Raw genomic sequence first — 27,550 nt, 5'->3', positions numbered from 1 at the left:
TAGAAATCATCACAGCATCCAAATTTCTCCTTATCCAAAATCAACAGATTGTCTGTTTATGTGTGGATTTTCACTTATGGAAGGTCTTTGTGAATTCACATGAATGATACAATTAGCCCATTAACACAACCAGTGAGGTATAGAATTACAGGGTGTCTCACTGATGATAACATGTCAGTGAACAATAATAATTACCTGCATATTTAATATTTACTTTACATCTTTAAAAAACATCTCAGATAGGTCCTCTTTTGTACTAGAGTTCTCCTCAGCCCTGTGCATAAGGCGATGGTACGTCTGACAGGAAGATGCCAGGTATAGCGTTTCTCTCGGGACATTTGTAGGTATCAGCGAACTATTAAGACATTTCACTTTTATATTTGATTTTATTATCATTACATACTTACAGTGACATTGGGTCCGGAAATCGTAAATTAGTTCTGTACATTTAAATCCTGTACCGCAATGTTATATAAGTGGTACAGATTCTAATTTGAGAAGTTGGGTGACGCATGAGGGGGAGAATTAAATGGGCTAAAATTGCAAAGTTTTTTTTTAAAGCGCTAGTGATTCTGGAAACATTATAGTTTGAATTTTCCCTTCTGACTTAATTTCACTAATTCATTTTAACTTGATATTAATTAAAAACAATTAAAGGCTGTTTCTTTACTAGTTCATACATTGCTGACTATTGTGCTGATATCAAAGGACGGATTTGATTATGGATTAGACACGTCAGAAAAATCGCGGACATGGTTTAGATTTCACTAGTCGAAGGAGATAATCTTTGCAGCTTTGTTAGTGTAGCTGGTTGTAACTTGCAACGGAATTTACTCAGCATCACGTTTCACTGAGTGCGTTTGCACTGATATTAAACGAGTTTAGGAAATAAACATAGCATGTACGTTGTTCCAAAATCTAAAATATTGACTCATTAGAGATACTTAAAAATGTATACATTTTTGAATTATGAATGTTTAATCCCCCCCCCCCTTTATGTTTAGATAGTCAAGGTGCGTATGCTTATATGTTATTGTTTTACATCTTATTGTTACAATCTAAGAAGTAACAACTTTCTAAATGTCCCCATGTGGTAAAACACTTAACCGGAACTCAGTATTTATGGTGACAGGAGAAGACAGCCGTTATAAATGTGCTTAGACTGAAATGAGAATGGGCCACAAAACAAATATTTTCTTTAATTGTACGAGATATTCTTATATTAGCCGGAAAAAAACAGTTGCAAAAGCACATACAAACTATATTGCGGAGTCGAAGCTGATAGGCCTTAGAACTGAGCCGCAGTAATTGTGATCATCTGGTGGAGGGTAAATAAAAATGCGGAAAATTGCTGTTCATACTTGGACAAGTTGTCAGGGTTAGTGATAGGTGGGCCATATGAAACAGACAACTTTAAAATTCACTTTTTTTGTGGTTGAATTGAAGTTTAGGCAAGCTGGGCAAACAATGCTTATACTTCAGAGGCAGATTCGGCTGAGCAATCGATAGCAGTGGAGTTAGGTATGTGCTGTCTGATTAATTCTTTATTCCCCCTACGTGGGTCTTCATTGACAAGAGAATGTGCTCGTTGACGATCCCGCTGCACATTTAATGTACCATTTGTCGTTTATACACTATATGATCCCCCCCCCCCCCCAGTCTAGTTTATAGAAGTGCTGAACAGCCAGCCTTCTGTCATTGTCAATATGCTCCCAAACTGACAATAGTTGGTATAGAAATGGAATAATACGTGAGAGATGGCAAGTTTCTCCTGTTCTTTCCATCTAGCTTCAGGGAGGTAAGGGAACCAGTAGATCAATACCATGTCTTGCATGAAGTTCCCTGCAGCGGCTCCATTTCTCACTCTGGACGGTGATGCTAACTATCAATAACAATAACGGCCTGTCTCAGACAGAATTAAGGTCCTCTGTCCTGGATGTGTGTCTGGTGGCTGTAGATAAACATCTTCTCCTCAAGACTGCAACAAATAAAACGTTTGAAATGCTTTGACCCCTGATTACTATTTCACGTGTACAGTTTCGCCGTCAACTCCACACAAAGAAAAAAAAAGAAACATATTTTTGTTTTATATTAGCCCACAGATTAAAAGCTCATAATACACGCACAACGGCTGCCTTTGGATGTCGGGGGACAGAAAAATAACCAAATGTGGATTGCCTGCGTTTTGTGGTCCGTTTTCAATTAACATATGCATGTATGAATGCTGACAAGCTGTCATCTAACGAAAGGCTTCCATAAAGGTGAATGCGTTTATCTCTTCCACAGGTGGGCTGTCAACTGTAAATCTGTAGTTAATCATCTTAAAGTATGTCTATCAATAAGTGTTAAAAGGACAGCACTAGTGGCTTGCTGACAAACAGGTCAAACAAAAGCTATCAAATGTGTTAAGAAGCAAATCGAGTTAAAATGTTTCACCTCATCTGGTTACAAGGTTAGCGGTTTTCACTAGATTCGCCCCTCACACCCTCTGGACATTCTGAGAAGCCAGCATCATTTTTTGGCTGTTGCTGTATTAAGTTGGCGCCCTTGGCTGACCCATATTGCTGATGATTCAATTATGTGGTGAGAACGTCTGTTCATGAACAATGATCAATTATGCTATGTCAGCAATAATCGAGGGTGATTCAATTGTGTTCCTCTCTGTGTATCGATTATTAGTAAATAAATCAGTATTCGGCGTGTGTGTGTGTGTGTGGGGGGGGGGGGGCGGCTGCTGATGTTCCACGATGCAGTGCCCCCATCAGACCACGCTGGACACCCTGGTTCTTTAAACATCAGAAATCGGAGTGGTGGCCATCGATCAGACTCAGAACAATCCCAGCTTTTTTTCATCACAAACAACACTGCAGAAAAATATCAATCTTCACCAAATAACTTACATGTGTTTTTTTTTTAAACCGGAGAGAACTGCAGGATATAAATATTTCTGAAGTATCCTCTAACCCAATCGGTTTCTTCTAAACTTGCAAAAGAACCGAACAAACTACGGTTTTACAGTTGTTGGTTTAATACAGTTTACTAATCTGCTAAAATGTGTATCAGGGTAATCTATTTGTTCGCCATTGTGATTGCCAGTCAGCAAAACTCTCAGGCAAAAGATTCAGTTTTCTTGCTAGATTATTATTATAACAAATAAAATGTCAATCAGAATAAATGATCTCCTCGAGATAAATCTATAACTTTGACGTTTAAAAAATATACATGGGGTTATTTCACGTGTGACTTTGTAAATTCCAGTGAGTGTTGTGAATTTCACTTGCATTTAGATTGCAAGGTCTAATCTAGCCTAGAAGAATCTCATTTAGGTCGTCTTTCACATGGGTGGACTGTAGATCATCCCCTGTTTACAGTAGAATCCACACACTTAGATCAATTAACTCGAAATTGATTTTGTTAACTCGGAGCTGTGAAATATTAAAATCGGTAGTTCATCACGCGTGTGTTACAAGTCACCCACACTGCTAATTTTGTCGTATAATGTATACATATCAATATAAGAGTTTATTAACATATCTAATTTTAAAACGTACAAAGAAATATTAAACAAATATTTTATCGCATGGCTTGGAGGATGATGCGTTTAAAAATGGAAGCAGGAACTCTTGAATATCCATCACTGACCAAGTGCCTAGTTAAATATTCCGTGAAAAATAATAGCAACTCAAGGAGCACCTAACCACATTATTATCTTCATTCTTCAAAATCATCTCCACATGATAGCTTCGTTTGTCTTTCCACTAAAATGAACTCCACAAACGTTACAGAAAAATTGTCTTATTAAGGAAGAAATAACCACGGCTGAAAGATTTGTTTTAAAAAATGACGTTATTTGAAACAAGTTAAGAAACGTAATTAATTATTCAAAATGATCTTTTTCTTTAAAACTGCAACGTGTCAGCCCCTGTTCTTGTTCGTGACTTCTGTCGGCATTTCTTTCCTAAAGCTCTATATTATCAAGCAATATTTGTCCCGCCATCAAACAATTTATTTCGCTAATCAATGAAACGAGGGTACAAGAAAAACAGTTTCGTTTCAAATCGTGCACTTGTCATTAATGCAAGCTTTCAGTGGTCTACACATTTTAGTAATTTGTTTAGTTGATAAAACTCACACGTTGTATTTGAACTATTTTTTTTAAACACTCCTTTACGAGTTGGAAGCGATACACCAACAGGAGACGAGAGCTGTTAAAGTTTGCTCAGTATTGAGTGTTGTTGACTCTGCTCGGTTAACGATGACCTCGCAATATCGCTCTGATTTTGCTCGTTTCACCAAATACTCAAGTGGGGAAACGGAAAACACAATATCCGAGGTTTGAACGCGGTTGTTGCAAAGTCGATTCGATGCCGTTTATTACTTCAATCCAGAATTCAAAACAGACTGGCGAAAAGCAAATTAAAGGGCGGAGGGTGGAGGGGGGGTTGATCGTATGATTGTGATTTTTAAAATGATTAACTGCGTGATATGTGAACATTATTAGAACAATGTAGATTTTAGACATTGGAATATTCCACGGTCAACGCATTCAATGCATTAATTAATTGGGTGTAAATTACTGTAAGAAATTCCAAAAGGTCCATTGATGTGTCTCGCACTAATCAATAATTTACTTTGTTGCAGCCTTACACATCTTCACTTGTGTTAATGTATCAATTCGTTCATGCGATCGCACAATTTGTGTTAGATATTCCAACAGTAGACCATGTTGGTCAGCCTCCTCCCTCCCCCCCACCCCCCTTTATAATTACAGGTAGAAGACACGTTTCGTTAAAAAAAAGTGATCGTCAGTAGCTGAACTCCCTCAGCCAGTAAGTTTGAGCCATGGCGACGCCGTCTCCACTGCAAACATAACAGAATTGATAGTAATCGCGGCTGCAGGACTGAAAGCTCAAGTAACCAACGGTTAGCCGAGCCACCCCTGACTGGCAGCGGGAAGTGCCAATAGCTGGCGCCATCGGTGGTGATCGTCACTGGCTGCAAGTAGCCAATGCAGAAAGCGAAGGACATTGTGGCCCCGGTGTGTGTGTGTGCAGGCGGAACTTCGGGGGGTTGTTGCATCAAGCTTCTCAAGAACTGCTAACTTCCAGAAGTTTGGGTGGAAGTTAGCATCATTGCAGAAAATAAAAGTGTTTTTTTTTTATTGCTGTTGGTGTTCCTCGGTGAGAAACTTCAAATGCAAAAGACTGGCCCAATAAAAAGAGAAAATGAACCGAAGACCGAATAATCAATCAGTTCGTTCTAACTTTAAAATATAAGCGCGTTAAAAATCGAGCATGATCCCCCCCCCCCCCCCCCCCACCGCCCGCAAAGCGAAGTGCTTGCCAGCTCGCCCAGCTCTGAAGCTGCCCGAATTCACGGGCAATGTTGTGAAACATGCCACATCCTTCCCGCAGACACACACACACACATGTCTCGCCTTGGCAAAACGAGCAGCGATTCAGCACCCCCCCCCCCCCCCCCCCCCCCATTCGTGATGCTGCGCCGGCTCTCCAAAGTGGAGCCGCACTCAAAACGTGTGTGTGGTAGGTAGGGAAAGGCCAAGTAACAGAACCAACCCCCCCCCCCCCCCCCCCCCGCAACTCGGTAACTGAGACTTTCCTTGTCAAATTGCAAGATTAAAAAAATCATCCGCCACTTCCTTGCTCCCTTGATATATTTCAAACGCGGCGGCAAGGAACGGAGGGGAAAGGCTGCGAGGAGGGTGGTGAGGGAAGGGGGGATTTTAAAACGCCGCTGTAAATGAAGGAACGGAGGAAGACGGGCGCCGGCGGTGTTGAAAGTAGCCCTAGCAACCGGGCGCGTGCGAAAGGCGCTGCGGCCGGGCCGGGGTTGCTAAGGGAGGAGAGTTGCGGGCATCCAGGGGCCGGGGCCCGGGGAGCCGCCGCTGCTGCCGCCGCGCGCTGGCTGGGCTGGGCTCAGTCACACTCATTGGGCGAGAGCCCGGAGAACAGGACCCGGAGCCAGAGCGCGCCAGCAAATCACAAGCTAATTGATTTAGCCGAGTAATTTGAATAGTCTTTAAGCCGCGCCTGGAAACGTGCCAATCGGCTTTCAAGAAGCGGATGATTAATCGCAATGCATTATTGATAATCATAATTATCCCCCCCCCCACACACACACACACATACACACACACATGCGCACTGGAGGCGGCGGGGTCAATTTCCGTAATTTTGCAACTCCAGAATTTGTAATTTTTTATTCGCTTGCTGATGTATCAACCACCATGTCGCGTCGGAAGCAGGCGAAGCCGCAACACATCAAGTCGGACCAGGATATAGCACTATCCACACAGAATGGTGAGTCCGATTGCAAGCGAGATGACCCAAAGTTTGCAGCGGGGAGATTACTGGAGTTTGGGGGGCCGGGGGTGAACCCTGAAATTAACGCGATTTAGCAATTAGCGCGCCGCCTCTCTTGTGTGTGTGTGTGTGTGTGTGTTTTTTGTTGTTTGTTTGGAGTCTCTCCGCTACTCTCAATTGCACCAAGAGTCCCGATGTGCTCTCTACCAGCGGGGGCACATCAAAAAAAAACCCAAGAAAAGGATGAGCAGAGATGCAGAACAAAACGACACTTTTTTGTTTTGGGGACAGGAAGTGGATGGACTGTGCCTTCCCATACAGTTTTATTTTCTCTTTTTTTTTCCAACTCTCAACATCCCTCCACCACCCTTTCTTCCCCCACAATACAATAATAAGAAGAAAGTTTGATTTAGTTACCTTTGCGAGAGAGAGAGTGGAGTGAAGTTGGTCCAGCGCAGCACATGTGGAATCGAAGTCCTCACGTCTCCCAAAGTCTCCCTCTTGGCTCGCTGGGCGGATTTAAAAGGCAGCATTCAGCTGGAATAACGCTGAATGTTTTGATGGAAAGGAGCCCGCAACCGTAGGCTAGGTTTAAAAATAACTTGACTGTAATGATGGCAGCGCTGTGTGTGTCCCAGTATGACTTCAGTCACTGGGAGCCGAACACCTTGTTTAAAGGGAGGAGGAGGAGGAGGAGAGAGGAGGGGGGGGGGGAACAAAAAAGTTCTCTCGGTTACTGTGGGTATGCAAGGCAGAGAGCCACAATCTGCGTGAGTTTATGGATTTTTAAAGGAAAAAAAGTGCAGAAACCCCAGTGGAAAGTGGACAGAAAAGGAGCCAGGGCAAAAAAAATAAATAAAAGCGTTTGCTGTGAGCTTCAGGCAATTAACGTTTTGAAAGATATCCGCGGACGTGACCCCGTTGTTTATTTGCTGTTTTAACAGAGCAGCGAGCAGTTTTACTGCATCTTTCACAGAAACACAGCAGTCTGTGCGAGAAAGTTGTACACGTTCATGCCTCTGGTCTGTCAACATTTGGTTTGCAAGCCGGACACGTTGTGTTTCCTGAAGTGCAGAGAAGCTCCCGGAACACGAATCCTTCCTGAATGAGGTTCGGACGATCTTGGGGAAAAAAAGAATGATTTGACGCAGTAATTTACGAGAGCCTCATTTCCTTATCCATTTTTTGGGAGGGAGGGGGGTTAAAAACAAAAGGACAATTCGTGTTGCAGAGAAATGTGAAGCTTTAGTCGATTTGTCTTGAAATACGAGAAATAACTTGCTGTCTATTCTTGTACATAGTTGAGTTGCTAAATGTTTATTATCTGGTTTTTCACTAGAAAGAAAAGGCCGGGCTGTAAAAATCAGATAAGTAGAAAATGATTTTGTTCGCTATTGCCATTCCCAACGTTTCGGAGGAGACTGGTGGGTTTTTTTTCGTAGCCCTGGGGTTAGGAAGCACCTTTGACTTGTTTCCCCGCGACTTTAGGACGTTTTTTCTGGACGCTAACTCACGCCCGCTATGCAAACTCCACGGTCGCTCATTCTGTTACCAAAAAGCAACAAATTGCACTATTAGGGAATTTGCAGGAGCTGACGTGCCGGTTCGGATGTGTGTGACTCATCCTGATCTGTGAATAGAGAGCACACAGCGCACTCAGCCTCCTGGATCAGCCAGAGATTTACTATTAAACCAGCCCAACACCACTCAACCAGGGTTATTCATTAAACACTGCTATCACAACAAAACTGCTTGAACGTAGGTATGTATCTTCACTTTTCCACAAAATTATCATTGGTTTAAAGCCAGTTAGTATGAAATAGACTGTAACTGCTCCCCCCATGCCTTCCAAATTCAGAGTAGTTTGTCATTAATTGAGGAGCATGTGAAGATTCCATGTACCGTACATAAACGTATGGCTGAGCTAATGGAAAGTCAAGTTATCGTTTTTTTTTAAAGACTTGTGGAGTGTAGCTTGTATAAAGACGGATTTGCTCCAATAGATTCACATAGATTTACAGGTGTAAATAACATATATTTTGAGGTCTTGCATTGGTGTGTATAGGAACTTAATGTGCATTTCAGATTCTTTTGAAGTGGTAAGTGCTGTGATTTACTGATGTCAAGATGAAGAGGCTTTATGGATAATTTAGTTTTAGGATTTTTCTGTCAAATATTTGCAAATACAGAACACGGCGTGTGACCAGCACCTCAGATTATGAGTGATTTAAAAAAAAAGATTGTTGAAAGTGGATCAAGGTGAAATTGTTTACGCAAGTTACTGATAGGAAATTGAAAATAAGATGTACTAGCGGGGGAGGGGGGAACGTTGCTTTAATTGTTTCATTTATGGTGGGGTAGCCGTTAAATTGGAATGGGTCGCACACTGGAATCATTTATCGAGCTTTGTTGCTGTGTCTGAGACTTAAAAGTGGCCATAATTGTGCTTCATAGTACAGTTGTACAACAGAAGGCAAGCTTGCTGGAATTTCATTCCCAAGGGTTACACACTAGCAACAATAAGATGGATCCAGTGTGATTGGAAGAAAGAAGTCTATCTTTAAAAAAGTCCAGGTTTGTTCTTTTTGTTTCAGCAAGTTGTCTGAATGGATGATCATTTAAAATTCTCTTTTTGAAACTTTTTGGTGAAGTTTGGATTAAACCAAAATGATTTAGTCCACATACATAGCTTGCCCTCTAATTACATAAGCTGCACAGATATCTTATGGGTGCAAAATGCTTTTGCCAAGGTTTGTTTTAGTCTCTTTCCTTTGCGGATTGACCTACTCTTGTTTGTGTAATGCAATAGGCTTCTTTGATACAGGCATATAAATGTGAGCTTTTTGCACTGTCATGTGGCTACTTGATCAGTTTGCAGTGACTCCACATTGTTATCAGTAATGTGCTAAAATTAAAAAACTTAAAAGTTAGTATTTGTAATGGGATTGGTTAGTGTACAATTATTTTCTTTTAAAAATTGTAGTTACCAACGTGAGTTCTGGTTCAAATGTTTTGTTTACTGCTGCACAGTGGTGAGCCTAAAGGATATTCTATGCATTCTCGGATAAACAGCTCAGTGAGAAACATGAAGAGCTGGAGAATGATTTTACTATTCGTTTGCTGTAAAAGACTGTTGACATGTTCTGTGCTCATTCTGGTAATATAGTAAATGGCTGTTCTTGTGCGATTCTTAATGTTGGGAGCGACGAAGTACTTTACTGTTCTGCTGTTTTAACCTTTGGCGCCTCCTTCTATCCGAATGTGACAAGAGTTCATAACACAAGATGTACTTCAGTACCTTTGAATTGACCTCAGAAGTCAGTCCCACAGCCAGCCTAGCAGGATATCAGTAGTTTATTTCAGCTTTAACCTTATCAGTACTACAGGAACCACTAACCCTTTTCCCCTTTCCCCTTAAATGCCAGACCCCTGATGAGGTGATTGACGGGTAGTTCCCACGGCACAGTTTTACCTTACCTACAACAAGGATTTAGTTTCTTGTCACATTGCCAATGTTTATGCAGCCAAAGCTTGTATGTAGCCTAAAGCAAAAATACTTTATGTGTGAGTAGGACAGTAGTACTGAAGTTTTTTTTCACTTAGCTGTTGCAACTGGTACCCCATCTAGTGTTCATTCTGATGCACCCAGATTTTCAGCTGAATGCCAGAATTATTTCATAACTGAGGTTTTGTTTATGCACTGGCAAATATTAGCAGTTTGGACATATTTTGGAAGTGTAGTTAAAAGATTATTGAGTAGTGCCAATTTGGTGGAATCTTTGCAGTTTACATAAAAATAAGTGACCAATTTATGTAAAACGATAACCAAAATAAGTAACTAAAAGAATTATATTTTTAAATTAAATGTTTGCTTTTCATTCGGATGATTCTTGACTCCTAATATCTGTTTTGAACTTCATAAACGTGCATTTAAACATTTAACAAATTTTATAATTCAGATGGTCATATAAATACACTGCTAATATTACTTAAACAGTCACATGAAAAAAAAGTTTTATTCTGTATCCAGTATGAAGCACACAGTTGTGAATTTTTAATACTGATTTGTGAAGTTTTCATTTCTTAAAAGGTCATTATTCTCGACTTGAGAGCTAAGTTTCAAACACTTCAGACATGAACAGTAGTAAATATTTTCAACCTTTGTTACATCAGGAAAATTCATGAAGGACAAAATATGTGGATTTACTTTTAGTTGATTATTGATAAATAGAAAGACTGTTTAAAATAAACCATGCCTCTGTTTTCTCAATGTTTTATTTAAAGGAAACACTAAAATGTTTCTGAGACCACATTTCATTTGAAAATAATTGTAATTCAAAATGCTTTTTCAACATCTTGCTTTCGTGCATAAAAATCCAAAGAGCAGAAAGAAAATAATGAGAGGCTTTATCTTGTTGAATGGGACAGTACATTGTGCATTAACATTGTGACTTTAAAAGCAGGTATGATTCATTGGTTCATGTTTTATTTTTGTATGTTTTTTAAAAAATCAATTAGATACATTTCCACTAGAATTAACATTCCGGTATTGAATGGCACTACTAACTAATATATTCAGAACATACTAAACTTGTGGATCTGTGCTGCAGACTTTTTTTCACGCAGTTACAAAACTGATGAAGTGGGTCTTGTGATTTCCCACAGTAGTTATTTAGTTTGTATTGGTAATTATTTGTCTAAGTACAGCTGACCAAGCAAAACGACGTTCCAGAGTGCCTTTGTGTTTTGATAAATGTGGTCGCATTGAAAAATATTTTTCTCTACATGGGGAACCTTATTGATATATCGGCAAAGGGGCATAACTTTTTAATGTGTGAAGTATTGAAAGTTAAATGAAACTATTGTTAAATTCTTATATTTTGTCTCAATTCTCTTTGAAAAATAAAACTTAAGTGAGCATATATATATATGTGTGTGTGTGTGTGTGTGTGTGTGTGCTAGAAATGAATATGTTGCAGAAATTTGTCATTACTTCACAAATTTTTATTGGGTAAGCAAACTCTCGCATGAACATCCGTGTTTAATTTATTCAACAGATGAACCAAGTAATTTAGAAAAATCCATCATATCTCAAATGTCATTTCCTTAAGCGCAGATGGTTCTGTGTGTTTAAAAACTTCAAAAATGAACCAGATGCCAAATAAATCATTCACTTGCTACTTTTCGTGTTCCTTGGAGCCATCACATTTTGATTTCTTTCCCATAGTCCTCGGCTTCCAATCTCCTTTTTAAAGTTGTCATGAATAATAATTAACTTAACATTTTAAATAATTTGGATGCAGAATACCAAAACGGAATAATTCTTATATGTTTCTTGCAATCTCTGGCAAACTAAGTGTACATGGAATGCACAGAATTATGTTCATTTTGGATTTGTGTGCAGCAATATGTAAATAACTTCTAAAACTGCATTTAAAAGTAGAGCACAGCAGGTCACAGAATTACAACTTTGTAGGTATTAAACTGAATGTACTGCAGGAGATGACATTAACGACCATTGTTCCGAATGTAGCCCAGGGACACTTGAGCAGTGTGGCAATTGAACCACATTATTTCAGATGATCTCCCCAATATCTGGAATTAATTGTCCCTGTGCTTTGCTATGGACTTGGATTCTGATGTCATGGCAACTTTCTATTATCTAATTCTGTAGTAAAGGGAAACATGCAGAGAGATAATCCCTGAATTAAACAAGATCAGCTTTCTGGGCCTTCCCTGATGACCACACACCATTGTGAGACAGAAGTTGCTGTCCTCATGCTGAGCAAACAATAGGGAGCCATCCTGTCCTTGAAAAGGATGAAGTGGGTTAGAGGGCTGAAATTTTTTGTTTGATTTGCAAATTAATCCTCAGTGTGATGAGAAATGCAAGTAACAGTGCAAATGAAAAAGGAAGTTAAAAGATCTTTCAGTGAAAGGTCTGAAAAGAGACAATTTGCTTATCTATAAATCAGATTTGCAACTAAATGTTTCAAATGAACACAAATAGTTCCAACTGTGCAGCCTACATGTTTTTTGTCAGAGATCATTCCAGACTCTGGCACTGGGAAGTACTGTATAACCCATTAACCTCCAAAGCCTCTTTGAACCAGTTTAAGCAATTTAATACTCCAGATTAGGTCAGTCACTGCATGGAGCAACCTTTTCAATTGTCTTTGCTGCTGCAGTCATCTTTAAGGACATTCATTAATGGCTATCGCTAATTTATATACAGTGACCATTTGTGAATAGTCTATTATGTAGAATATTTTCCTACATTTTAAGTTTCATCAATTTTAATAAGTGAAACTTCTATCTAAATGTACTGATAATTAAGCAATTGCAAAAATTAAATGTGTTTCAGTTGCATATAATTAAAAATATACAGGAACTTTTGCGGCATTATCTTATGTTGGTTTTGTTTAGTATACGTACGTGTGTGTTACTTTGTATGCATCTATGTTTTTTCATAGTTATTAGTAATTTAGTAAATTTTTCAGTACTCTGGAACACAAACACTCAGGAGTGTAGAAGGACAATCAACTCCATGAAAACATAATTATTATCTTGTAATTTCCAGTATATATATTGTATTTCAGACTAGATTGAAGATTCCACTCTTGTACTCGATACCTAGTTCTTGTATCAAAGTAATTTTTGTAGCCTTAACCTAGCGGCCATGAACCACTTTGCCACTCATTATCATTAAGAAAGAAATGAAAAAGATAATTGATGTTGGGAAATAGAAAACTCACAGTGGTACGCTAGGTTCTTTCTGAGTTTGGGAGGATAAGACACAATAGAGGAAGTTTTCCTTGCCTGCTAGGCCTATCAAAATTGTAAACTTGCTCTTTGTAATTGTAGGAGATTTCACTAGATCAAACACTTGGAGGTACTCATCACCCAGTGTGAAGAAAGAGGTTTACTGTATATCTGAATGCAGTGTCTTTATTTAAAAAAAATTACAGTACCCAATTCTTTTTCTTCCAATTAAGGGGCAATCAACGAGGCCAATCCACCTACCCTGTACATCTTTTCAGTTGTGGGGGTGGGAACTATGCAGACATGGGGAGAATGTGCCAAGTTCAGTATCCACATCAGTTCTAAATTGTACCATTCTACATCACTCATCTTTGTCAGTACAACACTTGGTGGGGATTGGAGGGCACTTTCCCCACCAGTGTCTTCCAGTTATCTAGCTAAGCAAGCGAGCAAATTGTAGCTGGTGCTTCAATACTGCTCTGAACTAAGTCATTATGACTCAGTTTGGTATTTAGTGATATGGTTGATACTAGCAATATATGGGCAATTGTTCCTGTGACAAACATGCATCAAAAGCTAAGGCTCTAATGTGCTTCAGCATTGCATTAACAAAATAGTGTGTTCCCTTTTATTGTTAAGTAATTTATTGTTTGAATACTTATTGAAAACTACTTTAAAACAGTTTTGTAGTATCAAAACATTGCAATGGTGACTACACTTCAAAAGTACTTTGCTTCTGTCAAGCATTTAGAGTCATCCTGAATTCACAAGAGGAATTATATATTAGTAAGTTATTTCTTCTTATTAAATTGTAGAAAGAGAGGTTGTCACGGTGGCACAGTGGTTAGCACTGTGGCACAGAGGACCCGTGTTTGATCCTGGTGCCAGGTTGCTGTCCGTGTGGAGTTAGCACGTTCACCCCGTGTCTGCGTGGGTCTCATCCCCACAACCTAAAGATGTGCAGGGTAGGTGGGTTAGCCAGTCTAAATTGCCCCTTAAATGGAAAAAAATAATTTGGTACTTTAAATTAAAATCAAATTGTAAAAAGATAGATTTGATTACACTATCATATTTGATCTACCCTTCAAGGGCCGACCAACAAGAATTCTTAAATCAATCTTAATACAGATGCAAATATATCCATTTTATATCATGAAACAAAACTTGCAATATGATTTGCTTTGGAGTAAAAGTAGCTGTGAAATTCGCTCACCACATATCAGCATGAGAACTATTTCTTCTGTGAGTGTTATACCAGTTTTACAACTGTTCTATGAGTGTATAGTGAGAGTCTTTGATCTCTTTGCGTGTCTCCAAGTAATAAAGGGCATCAATGTGGTGAATTAGTTGCAATGCTGGTGTCCCTTCTCTGCACCTGTGTTGCTGGGTTTAAAAGGTCAGAGGTCCACAGCAATGTAAATATTGTAGTTTTTCAATTGGATATCCAGAGTATCCACCAAACCTGTTCAGCTACCAATGTAAACACAGCAGTAGAGATATATGACGTATTAGCCGTCCAAATATTCTTCAATATATGCTGCCATATAAAACAATAGCTAGGAAAATTTGGAAACATGTTAATAATTTTGGAACTTAAGATACCCTGCAAAATTAGTTGTTAGCAGATCATCCTGGAGAGATCATAAAATGCTACAAAGGAGGTTATGCAATATTTGGAGTATTCAAGCATTATTTTTAAGGGATTAAGTGCGAACATATTTTGCTTGTAAATTGAAAATATATTTTTAAACCTATTTTGTGCATTATTATGCATTTAGTCCTTGCTGATGTAACCAATAAATTTTATTTATTTAGTTTGTATACAATATATTTTAAAATCCAATGCCTTGTGACATGGAGGAATCAGAACAATCCATGAAACATTTAGATATATCCCAGTATCTCTTCTCTGCAGCCAGGTGACACAGCCTCTGTTTCTCTTGTCATACAGTGATTGGGATCTGAATGATTACAAATTGGTTTAGTGACAGAGTGAACGTTCAAAGACCTTGCTTTTTCTGCTAGAAATGAAAATAAGTTGACAGTTACTGAAGAGTCTAACAAGTTCTCAAATGTTTGATTTGCACCCAGTGCACAAGGAGATGATGTGTATGAAATATTGGAAATCAATACTTTCTATGGAATTTCATTAAGCTCCAATGTCTTTAATTTGGAGAAATTTATATTTTGACGGATTGTCTTCAGGTACTTGATTCACTGAGATTTAGTGAATGATGGAATCCAGTTGTGAGCTTTACAGATTTTCATTCCAAGTAAGATCTATGGTGTCCAAACATTGATTTTTTTTCTCCCCCACCCTCCCTAGTCCATTGATGTAATTTGTGCACCATATTTGGTGAAGAATTGTGTCTGCTTGTTGACTAATCTTGTGTCCCTTTGATTTTCTAGGAACTTCACAAGAAGGGCACGAAGAACGAGTCCTTAAGAATGGGGACGCTCATGTCTGTGGCCGATGTTGTGCTGAATTCGTTGAACTGCCCGATTTCCTTCATCACAAAAAAAATTGCACTAAGAAACAATTGGTTCTGATTGTAAATGAAAATTCAGCAGCTCCTTCAGAAGCCTCCTCTCCAAGATCCCCCGATAATCCTGTTGAAGAAGCAAATGACAACATTAATAACGCAAGTCAAGCAGACTGTAATGACCTTGTAGAACATAAAAAAGTTGACCAGGAAGAATCCATGGAGGTGGACACTTCCAGCATCACTAGCAACAGCAACGTTAGCAGTTCTAACAGTAATAACAATAGTAATACAAGCAGTAATTATCCCATAATGGGTACCTCAGCTGTCACAACACCTCTACCTCATATAGGTGATCTAACAGCTCTGGGAAATTTCTCAATGTTAAACAGTAATGTGATCATTGAAAATCTTCAAAGTACTAAAGTGGCCGTAGCCCAGTTCTCCCAGGAAGCAAGATCTAGTAGTGCATCAAACAGCAAGGTTGCTGTTCCAGCACTAATGGAGCAACTACTGGCTTTGCAGCAACAACAGATCCATCAGTTACAGCTTATTGAACAAATCCGTCACCAGATAATCCTATTGGCTTCCCAAAATGCAGAAATTCCGCCACCAGTCAACTCTTCCCAAGGTACTTTAGGAACTGCTGTTAATCCATTAACTACACTTAGTTCACATCTATCTCAGCAGCTTGCTGCTGCAGCTGGGCTAGCACAGAGCCTTGCCAGCCAATCTGCCAGCATCAATGGTGGAAAGCAACTTCATCTACCTCAGAGCAACCTTGGAAGCACCATAGCTCAGCCTGGCAGTAGTTCTCCAAAAGTAAACACATCCTCATTGCCTAGTACCATACAGCCCTCTGAAAGCGCATCTACAAATACCGTTAGTGGTTCTCAGTTAATCAGTCCTTCGGTATCTACAGTGTCCACACCAGCTCTTGGAATTAGCAGTTTACTAAGTCCTGCATCCAGTTTGTCCAACTCGCTGCTACCTCAAACCTCCACATCCACTTCTGTGTTTTCCACTCCTCTCTCAAGCATTGAAACAACTTCAGGAAACCTTGGCTCAATGTCAGCTCTGGCAAATCAAAGGAAAGGCAAGCCACCAAATGTGATAGTATTTGAGACTAAAAGCAGTTCTGATGAGGCTTTCTTTAAACATAAGTGCAGGTTTTGTGCTAAAGTGTTTGGAAGTGACAGTGCCTTGCAGATTCATTTGCGCTCCCATACTGGTGAGAGACCGTATAAATGCAACATTTGTGGAAACAGATTCTCCACAAAAGGAAATTTGAAGGTTCACTTTCAGAGGCACAGAGAAAAATATCCCCATATTCATATGAACCCCTATCCAGTTCCAGAACATTTAGACAATGTTCCAACAAATACAGGTATTCCATATGGAATGTCTATACCACCTGAAAAACCTATAACAAGTTGGCTGGATAGTAAGCCTGTATTACCTACACTGACCACATCTGTGGGCCTGCCACTCCCATCAACCATATCAGGTTTGTCTGCTATTATCAAATCAGAGGAGTGTCAGTCTATCTCAGTTAATCAGTCTTCTTGTAGCCCTCCTGGCTCAGTCCAGAGTGACTTAGGAGCAACAGAACCCTCTGTGAGAAATGCTAATGATTTGGACGAAGTGGAAGAAAGTGCTTCACCTACCTCAAATGGTAAACTAGATGAAAACACACAATCTATTAATTCTGTCACCAGCTTGGCTGTCCCTGTCAGTTCAAGTGCATCTGATTCAGGTCTAAGTACTACTTCTGCTTTTACAAGCCCACTTATACCACTTATGTCAGAACAGTTTAAGTCAAAGTTTCCATTTGGAGGTCTCTTGGATTCTTTACAGGCATCAGAAACTTCGAAATTGCAACAACTAGTAGAAAACATTGACAGGAAGATGACGGACCCCAACCAATGTGTCATTTGCCATCGAGTTCTTAGTTGCCACAGTGCACTGAAGATGCATTATCGTACACATACTGGTGAGAGGCCCTTTAAATGCAAAGTCTGTGGTCGTGCATTCACCACTAAGGGAAATCTGAAAACCCATTATGGTGTTCATCGTGCCATGCCACCACTGAGAGTTCAACATTCTTGTCCGATATGCCAGAAGAAATTCACAAATGCTGTTGTATTGCAGCAGCACATTAGAATGCATATGGGAGGGCAGATTCCAAATACTCCCATTGCTGACAATTATCCTGAATCTATGGAATCTGACACGGCTTCGTTTGAAGACAAAAATTTTGATGATATAGATGATTACTCCGATGAGAATATGGAAGATTGTCCTGATAGTAGTGTTCCAGACACGCCCAAATCTGCAGAGGTGTCTCAAGGCAGTTTATCTCCATCTCCATTGCCATCAGAAATGTCCAGTATTGTAGCTCTTGAAAATCAAATGAAAATGATTAATGCTGGTCTTGTTGAGCAGCTCCAAGCAAGCCTCAGGTCAGGTGAGAACGGATCAGCAGATGGAGACCAAATGACTAGTGACTCTTTTTCAATGCTAGGGGATATGGAGAGCCAAAGTGCTGGAAGTCCTGCCATTTCAGAATCTACCTCTTCCATGCAGGCCCCATCCCCTACCAACAGCAACACAGATAGTCGTAGGTCAAAGTCACCGGGCTGTGAAGAGAGACAGCATAGAACTTTATCAGATTTATCTAATTCAGTATCTCCAGCAACCACCAATGGTGGTGCCTTAGATCTGACTTCCAGTAATGCAGAACGAATAATTAAAGATGATGCTTTAAGCATGCTGTTTCCCAGTCGAGATCGGGGTAAGTTAAGGAATACATCTTGTGATATCTGTGGCAAAGCATTTGCTTGTCAGAGTGCCTTGGACATTCATTACAGAAGCCATACCAAAGAGCGTCCATATATTTGCACAGCATGCAATCGTGGCTTTTCCACTAAGGGTAATTTGAAGCAGCACATGTTGACACATCAGATGCGGGACCTTCCATCTCAGCTGTTTGAACCCAACAACTCTAATATTGGTCCTAATCAGAGCTCTTCAAATGTGGCTGCTAACAGTTTGACATCCCTAATCAAAACTGAGGTCAATGGTTTCATGCATGGGTGTTCCCAGGACTGTAAAGATCCACCTGCTAGCCTTATTTCATCAGGGCCTCTGTCTGCATCTGCTATCTCGCCTGTCCTGCCAGCACCACAAAGAAGAACGCCGAAACAGCATTACTGCACAGCATGTGGGAAAACATTCTCCTCATCCAGCGCTCTGCAGATACACGAGAGAACACATACTGGTGAAAAACCATTTGCCTGTACTATATGTGGAAGAGCTTTTACCACCAAAGGCAACTTAAAGGTATTTTCCGGCATTATGTTTTTAAATGTGTTGAATTTGTGCATCTCGTTTAGATATTAAACTGAAATGGAAAGCAGAGCAGCATCTAGTCATACTGTTCAGCTTTGAATACATAAGGAGGAAGGTGAGAACAAACTGGATGTGTACATTGTATTATCTGATGTAAGATACAAATAGTTTTGCTTTGTTAAACAAAATGCAATTGTAATCCTCCAATAAACAATGCAACTAAAACAGTAGCTATATTTGTGAATCCCCTTAATCGATTGTTGAGCCAATGAAATTGAAAACATGCAATCCCACATTTATTTCAGAACAGTGCCTCTTTTATAAATCTCTATTAGGGTCAGTAATAGTGAAGTATACTTATACTTTGTACAAAGTTATACGATGCATGAAGGAGGGGGTATGGGTATAAAGGATATCACATTAAAATACCTATCAGGCAGAATTTATTGTGGTTTATTTGTACACAAGCGCCAGAGAAATGATCATCAAATGAGTCCTGTACACTTTAGTACCTCATCCACTGACTTCTCTTTTAAAATCAACTTCTAGAGTGAACTACATAGATAAATTGTTTGCCAGGTGTTTATCTGGCAAGTTTAAAAGCACAAGGAGGATCACTGACATCTCCTAATGTAGAATTCTGGCTTAGATGTGGATCCTGAGATGATACCAGCTTGGTTGGCAGTGGCGCTCTGGCCTCTTGCTTAGGTTGTTTTTATCACAGTGTACATATTCATAGGTTGAACAAGAAGCCTGCCGTCGTGTACAGAGATGTCTGCATATTTCAGCATCCTATACAGTAAAGAGGATAGCAGAGATGTCCAGAGATCGTCCTGTGTTTCCTGTGAGAAGTAGGGTGAAAGGGCTGCCAGAGGAGAGTGGGGGAATGGGATAATAAGTTATATAAGTGTAATCAATGCGTGATGTTAGAGAATCAAAAATGTGGAAAATTGACATTATGCCAGAAAAAAAAACAAAGTACAATTCATATTCATGGAAAATATTGCAGAATGCTTAAATTGTGTGCATGTGATTTGTGAAACAATCAATTCATGCAAACAGTTAATAAAATTTGATGTATTTTACATTCTGACATTTAACTGATCACTTGTAGGAAATGGATTAATGAAGGTGTGAAAAAAAGCTCTCAAAAAATTAAATATCCTTTTGTTCGGTGTTTAATTTAAGGAGCCGTTGAGCACTACAAATATGTGCCGATTTCTTCTGACAAACTATTTCTCGTGGGATCGCCCATGTAATATGAGAGGAATAATAACCTTCAGTGGCTTGTCTCTGATGAGCAATCAGACTGTCAAGTTAAAGATATTTTATCCCTGTCTGATAAGGACGTTTACTCGCAGCGTTAGTGATGTCAGATATAATGTGAGTTATCACAACTAAATTAGATGCAGCAGTCTTAGCTAAATACCGGTCAGTTGACGACCATGGCCCCATAGATTGAGCATGGCAATGTCTTTATTGGTACCCAATTGTGTAGTTGCAAGATCTAACGTTGTTTCATCTGATTTTGACATTACAGGTTCATATGGGGACACACATGTGGAACAGTGCCCCTGCAAGGCGAGGACGGCGGCTTTCAGTGGACGGTCCCATGGCATTCCTAAGTGGAAATCCCATTAAGTTCACAGAAATGCTTCAGAAGGATTTGGCTGTTCGGGCTCGTGATGGAGACCCTTCTTCATTTTGGAACCAGTATGCAGCGGCACTAACAAACGGCTTAGCAATGAAGACCAATGAGATTTCAGTGATTCAGAATGGTGGACTTCCTCCAAACCCTGCTAGTCTGGGCAATGGTGGCAGCTCACCCGTCAGTGGTTTAACAGGAAGCATGGAGAAGCTTCACAATACTGAACCCAGTGCACCTCTAGCTGGTCTGGAGAAAATGTCAACCACTGAAAATGGAACGAACCATAAATTCACCCGCTTGGTGGAAGACAACAAAGAAATTGTAACAAACTGAAGTGACAGTCAACATTCCAACAATGGAAGTAATCTGGGGCGTCTTTTCAGGCCAATGGACCAAAGTGTTGTGAGAACACCTTTTGTACAATGCCTAACTTTTAGTGTTGTATGAAAAACTTATTTATTAGTGATAACTTTGCTTTGCAAACAAGTTGCAAGTGTAAACTACTGGTCTTCAGCATCTTGGCCTATATACTAATGGACTAGAGTGCTTTAAACATGTAAGTTTCCTAGCATTTGCAGATCTATTCTGTTAGGTGATTTTTGCCCTTGCATTAACTTATTTTATGATTTGTGAGTAATCTAGTTTTAACATGACCGGCATTGGTGCAATGCCTCAAAAGTCCATTCCTCACTAAGAAAGATCTGTATATATAATGTAAAGTTTTGGTAGTCTGCTACAGTATTCACAATCAGTTAATTGTTCAGTCATATCTTCCATTAACAAAGTAACTGTAAATTGCAGACTTCAAACTGAATGTCGATGCTGTTGCTCTGTAAGCAGTTTACCCTTTACTGTTTTTAACACCAAGTGAAATTGCAAGTTTTTTTGTAGGTTAAACCATTTCTGTTCTAAATGGTTTTTTGTACTGTGCTTTTCACTTACATCATCTTAAATGTTGATGAGTTTCAGTGAAGTATTAAGCACGATGGTCATAGAAGGAAACTCCTGTTATTGTACCTTTAAATACAATAAAGATTTCTGCCCCATAGGTATATTTAGTATAGAAGAAAAATGTGCTGGACTTTCACATTGCTGCTACGTAAATGCATCTTTTGAACAATTTTGAAGGGAGTAATATGAAGCTATTGTAGATTATGTCTTGTGTGTGTATATATATATCATAATGACATATGTCTAGGGAAAATCATTAATGTATATACTGTACCGGTAAGTTGCTTAAGACAAAGTTTCATCTTCACCGACCGACGAGAGATAGTGTTTTATTGTGTAATAATTTTGTATTAGGTATGAAAACCCTTGTGACTGATATATGCACTTTCTTGGAAAGCTGGAAGAAACGGTCCAGTTTCACTAAAATTTAATACCTACTAACAGCTGAGGTACTGTAATTCTTACTCATTTAATCAAATACATGAGTTTTGCAACAGCCACCCTTGATGCGTGTGTATTTTTGCTTTCTCTCTTAAAACACTTTCTTTTTGGGGTTCTGTCACCTAATTTCATGTCCATTGTCCTATTTTCAAAACTTGGTAAGTGTCCATTTCTAAAAGGCTTTAAAAATACAGATCTGTTCAATTCACCAGCGCTTTTTGTAAACTACTGATCTGAGGAGTTTCTAAAACATTAAAGAAGTTAAAGCAACAGGGTAGAATAATGTGATTTTAATAGATGATTCTATTGAAAAAATGGATTACGACATTCCAGTGTTGCATAATTTGAGGTATGCAAAGACCACTGGGTAAATACTGAGAATGCACCTCTTGCAACATTCCACCCAGGAACACATGACTGAGCTCAACAATAAATAGAATGTGTAATTTTCTAATAATACAGCATCACATGAAATCAGTTATACACTTTTTAATAAGTATCTCTGTAATTTAAACCACTGGATGTGGAACTTGGAAGTGCAGAGCTTTGTGATGAATCTGACACCCATTGCCCCTCTACCCCATTTGAAAGCACTGCCTGCTGGGCTGTACCTTGCACCAAAGTTAAATCTTCATGCATTTACATTTTGTAGATTATCATTGGATGGGTATCTGAGACTAAAATGTTAGCCTCTTGGTTAACAGATTCCACCCCAAGAGTTGTAGTAACTAGTAGATTGTGTAGGATGTTTGGCAACTTAATCAAAGTGCGTTTTAATATTGACCCAATTGATTGAGGTATTTTCGCTGCCGTCTGCTAGCAGGGGAACGTGGGGGAATTGGACAAATAACTTTCGCCTAAACATCCCCTTTCCGCTGGAAATAATTCCTTGCTGCTGCTTCTATGAAAGAAAAAGCGAGCAGATCTTATTGATAGTCTTTTCCAGCTGTCTCCTGCTTGCTGTTCGCACAGTATTGACATCGAAAGAGACAGTGGGAGCTTTTCCCAATGATTTTCCTTCATAAAGTGCTCACAGGGACAGGATTATAAATTCTTTGCGTGCTCCTCACTCTCTGGTCGCTTCATAGGATCTTTAATTACAGTATCGATTAGATCAGGCTCCTTCCGTCCTTCAGTTACTATTGATGGGAGGAGCTGGGCTTTAGCCCTGATAATTGCTTTTGTGCTGGATATTTGTTTTTTCTTATCTGTGAAATTAGTTATCGCGCCGAAGCCACTACTACCTGTGTGTGTGTTTTATAGAAAATGCATTTACTTTGAACCAAGTGCATAAGACCTGTAACGGGTTGCACTATAATATGTTGTAGAAACCACATATGTTCAAATGTGCTGCAATTCCCACAGAGTTGATAATTAATTCTATTCTTTGGTTTTCTGCTTATTACGGAATTGGAAAATCTGCTTTTCAAAAGAAAGCCAAATTTATTAAATGGATTGACTTACTGTTAATGCAACGTCATGGATTTAGAATTTATTTCAGATCAGGCATTTTTGCTTGCCCTCATTTTTCAGATCCAGAATATCTTGTATGACGCACTGCAAGTTGTTTCCGAATGACCACCGCCAATTGGCCCATGTTTACTAAATGGTGAAGCGGGATTATCAGGATTGCTGTGAGATGTAAAATAATCTTGCGATTTTTTTTTTTACCATGAGGCACAACAAAAGCGGTATTCATGCCAATGGCCACATGCGTTTCAAGAACTGTGGCACCATGTTGGATAGTACAGGAATTCCAGGGGTGCTTCTAACTGAGGACAATGCGAGGTTGCAATTCTACTTCCAAGGTGCACTGTCATTTTTGCAGTCTAGTCCACTGGATCGACGAAAGTAGTCTTATCATTTCAAATACTATTAGTTGACGACACGGAGGAGAAAGTGGGGAAATAACTCCCGGGCTAAATTTGCATAATTCCAGCCATTAAAAGTCGAAATCTAAGAAAGGCGTTGCATGTTATATTTAGACCAACGATTGTGAGAATATTTCACGTCCTGTGTCGTTTGCAGTCCCCTAAATCTCGTATGTGTGGGGCTGCCTGTTGAACACTTTAGAGAAATGATGTCTACTTGCATTAACTTTGGTGCAAGCAGTAAGGTCTGGTCCGGACACTCAAATATCTGTAGATTAGAACATTTTTGGTGAATTTTAATTTAAAACGGCGTTACCTAGGGGATCGGTATAATGCTACAAGAAATATATTAGGCTACAAGAAATAGATAATAAAATATTTGATTTTTACTGAAACTTATTCGTACTCTATTTTGGCTTACAAGAAGTATTCCGACCGCAGTCAACCGCGTTTAAAAAAGGGGAGAACATTTCACACATCCCTCCTGTTAGCTTCACCTTTTTCAGATCAACTTTTGTTGGGTAAGATACAAAGTTGATTACAAAAGATTTCTCTGCGAAGGGTATGGGACCCGCAGACCCATCTCCTCTTCTACAATATCACCGGGCCAGTGTGTTTTTATAATAATGCCGTGTGTCTTTACTCTTGATTATAATTGATTGACTGACGCTAAATGGTGAGCGCTTCCTTAATGAGGCTAAAAATCTATACCACATTTTCATGTTTGCTTTGCTATTACCAGGCCAATCACTTGCAAGAAGATTGGGTGAAATAAACACTAAAAGCCCTGTTCCAATAATGCTTTTCGCTTTACTACATTCCCATGGAACACTGTCTCCGTCCCTTTTTGGAACTAAAGATCTATGAGTCCCAATAAAGATCGCATAGCCTTTATACTCATGAAACCGCAGGTATTTGCCTTGAACAGTACATTTCTTTTATTGAAGTGATGTTTTCCCCCCCTTTTCGACAGCTGCATTTAATTTTACACATCGTTGCACTTCCTGCAATGCAGGAACTGTTAATTCGAGCACGGCATCCTCTCTGCGTTTTACAACAAGCCAAGTTACCCAATATTTACAGGACTGGGATGCTAAATGATCCTTGCAAATGCTCCGGGTATTCGCTTCGTCCTTTTGTCTCCTGGCACTCACACGGGATTAAATTGAACACTTTGTTTGTCTATGGAGCATCAGCTTCCGGCATGTTTATCAGCAGATAAACTGTCAAGGGAGAGACTTATTTATGCATTGTTAAAACATAACTTTAGATCGGTATCCTCTTTCACCACTAGACGATTAATTTTCTACGTCAAAACACGTAATGTAAAGTTGAAGAGACTACACATGATTTATTTTTAAAGTGAAACAAAGCCACTCATCAATGTGAAGTTGCTGTGGCGCTAGCTCAGTGCTTGCGGGGGATGGTCCTGTTTGGTCTGATATCGAACCGATTTTTAAAAATTACTTCTCTCGCATTCAAGCAGTCGGGTAATTTTACTACTGCAAAGTCAGTTTTTAAAAATCCCCCATCTTCGATGCAAGTAGAACGAAGGGAATTAAAATATATTTAAGTACAGCATTTATACAGAGGAAAGTGTCAAATAGATGAAAACTTCTGACTGTTCATCCGAAAGTTGTTTCCACATCATTTCGAAGCGTACAGGAATTTTCTGGGCTGTCATATAAAATCGGCGATAAATAACAATTGGAACAGTTTTCTACTCAGCGATGCGATTTTAAAAAATCTCACGCCTCTACGTGCAAACTAGTAAAGACCGGTAACAATTATTTTACAAATGTTGTACCTACATTGAAGTAAAATCTAATGGCAGCGATACTTGGAAACGACTTTTTGTTGGCCTTTGCAACGAAATAAAATATGCTGAAATATGTATCACTTTACAGCTAACAACCGGTGCACACACGAGACTACTCAATTTCTGTCTTGTATTTAAATGGGGGTGATGATGAATGTTTGCCCCGAATACTGATTGTGTCTATCCTCATGAAGCATTGAACTAATTCCATATTTTAATCATCTAATTCGATTCCCAATACATATTAAATGTGCATATTCGATAATCTCCGTCATAAATAGAAATCTATTCATTGGAAATATGTTTTGATTGCGTTCACATTCACCGTCTTCCAAATATTTTAATCCGCCCTGAAATTTTAACGAGCTTGGAATTTAAATACGAATTGTCTCCTTGCATGCTGTATTTGCTCAGAAGGAAACCGCACGGTTGAAGTGTAAATTGTTCTGAAGAATTCTTCCGTTTCGCATTTATTTGCGCAGCCAAATCCCAATGGCCATCCATACACTGACCTTTAAATTTTTTTACATCATTTAATTATAGTGTTTAAGTCCTCTGTAATTGAGTGAATCGCATTTGATGCTGGGAGATAAAATGTGTGTTGGGGAAGGGGGGCGGGGGAGGGGAGGGGGGGGGGGGGTAGTCTCTTGCAAGGGCACAGTTGGTTTGCAAAAGTGACGATCGTATTGTAGCATTTAATTACTGCTATTGTGGAAAAAAGACAAGCCTCTGCATTTAAACAACGGATTGCGAGATCCTAACAAAAATACCTTTATTCAAAGTTGTAGGTTACGTACTATACGAAATTCTTAATCCCAGTAAAGACGAGCTTAGTTTTCGATTATTTTTAATAGAACAATAGCTTATCCGTAGAAAAGACATGATTGCATAACTGAATTTTATATTTCAGCCTGCCTACAATTTTTTATCCTGCTCCGTCTGGCGTAATCGTTTGAAATGCAAATCTAGGTTCTATTATGTTACATATTTGCAACTTAAACAAGTGTGAAAGAAAATTCTCACCTTCAAGTTATTTTTCCACTAAAATATACAGAAAATTATTTTATTTCCAATGATTTAATTATAAAGATGAAAATGTCACATATGTTGTGTCATCGTCATGCTTTCACACTAAATCTGTCAAAGCTTTCAAAAAGGTGGAAAACACAACTCCAAAAGTTAACATGAGCGGCGCAGGATCCCAGCAAACATTGTGTTAGCACACCATAAAATAGCTTTGGTCCGCTAACTGCCCCATAAAAGTGCACTCTGAATGTTGGAGAACAATTCCTTTACATCCCCCAATATGCTATTCACAGAAAGTAAACGAAAGTAAATGGTCTGTCAGAGTTGCAGGTCATTCTCGAAAACTGAGCTGGAATAAACCTCGCATTTGTTCCTACAAAAGGTACAATATTCAGGTCAGGTGACAATTAAAACTTGCTCGTTCATTGTTCGCAGTTTTGGATTCCTCGGTAATCCTCTTGATTTGAATTGATACTTATCTGACCCTAAAACAAATCCTTGAGGATTACCAAACTCCCAAGATCACAACTGCAGCGCAGCGCAACAATCCTCAAAACAAAACACAACAAAGGGCGGTAAAGCGCGGTCAAATAATTAACAGAAATCTGAGATGTTGCGAAATGTATCAATAGTTGTGCTTTCATTCATCTTTTGCTCTTTGTTTTCGTACTCTGGTTGGAACAGTTGTCAGTGCCGTCCATAAGTACTGCGAATAGGCGCCAACAATCTAGCCTAGTGAGTGTTTTCGGGAGATGCTCGGATCAAACGGTGAGGGGGGCGGGGGGGGGATCAATCTGCTTTCTGATCGCACAAGTGTTTGTGCTTTTTAGAAATAAAAAGTCTGCAGTTTAAATGCCTGAGTCAAAGCTGACGGG

General features: G+C 39.3%; 1 protein-coding gene and 1 long non-coding RNA gene across 2 annotated transcripts in view; one reads left to right on the top strand and one right to left on the bottom strand.

Annotated features, from left to right (window-relative positions):
• Positions 1–7,287, bottom strand: part of LOC119971320 — a 46,280-nt gene extending 38,993 nt beyond the window's left edge. The window contains exon 1 of the long non-coding RNA XR_005461802.1: positions 6,741–7,287. This is a non-coding gene — a long non-coding RNA (uncharacterized LOC119971320). The remainder of the gene's footprint in view (positions 1–6,740) is intronic.
• Positions 6,116–22,018, top strand: sall1a (spalt-like transcription factor 1a). Its single transcript, XM_038806708.1, has 3 exons — positions 6,116–6,320; positions 15,495–18,910; positions 20,460–22,018. The coding sequence occupies exons 1-3, from the start codon at positions 6,158–6,160 to the stop codon at positions 20,898–20,900; spliced, it is 4,020 nt and encodes a 1,339-aa protein (XP_038662636.1). The 5' UTR covers positions 6,116–6,157; the 3' UTR covers positions 20,901–22,018.
• Positions 22,019–27,550: the final 5,532 nt, after the last annotated feature.

Source organism: Scyliorhinus canicula, chromosome 9, assembly GCF_902713615.1.
Source record: "Scyliorhinus canicula chromosome 9, sScyCan1.1, whole genome shotgun sequence".
Classification (NCBI taxonomy): domain Eukaryota; kingdom Metazoa; phylum Chordata; class Chondrichthyes; order Carcharhiniformes; family Scyliorhinidae; genus Scyliorhinus; species Scyliorhinus canicula.
The sequence above is the reverse complement of the archived record's forward strand: the minus strand, read 5'-3'. Positions and strand labels throughout refer to the sequence as shown.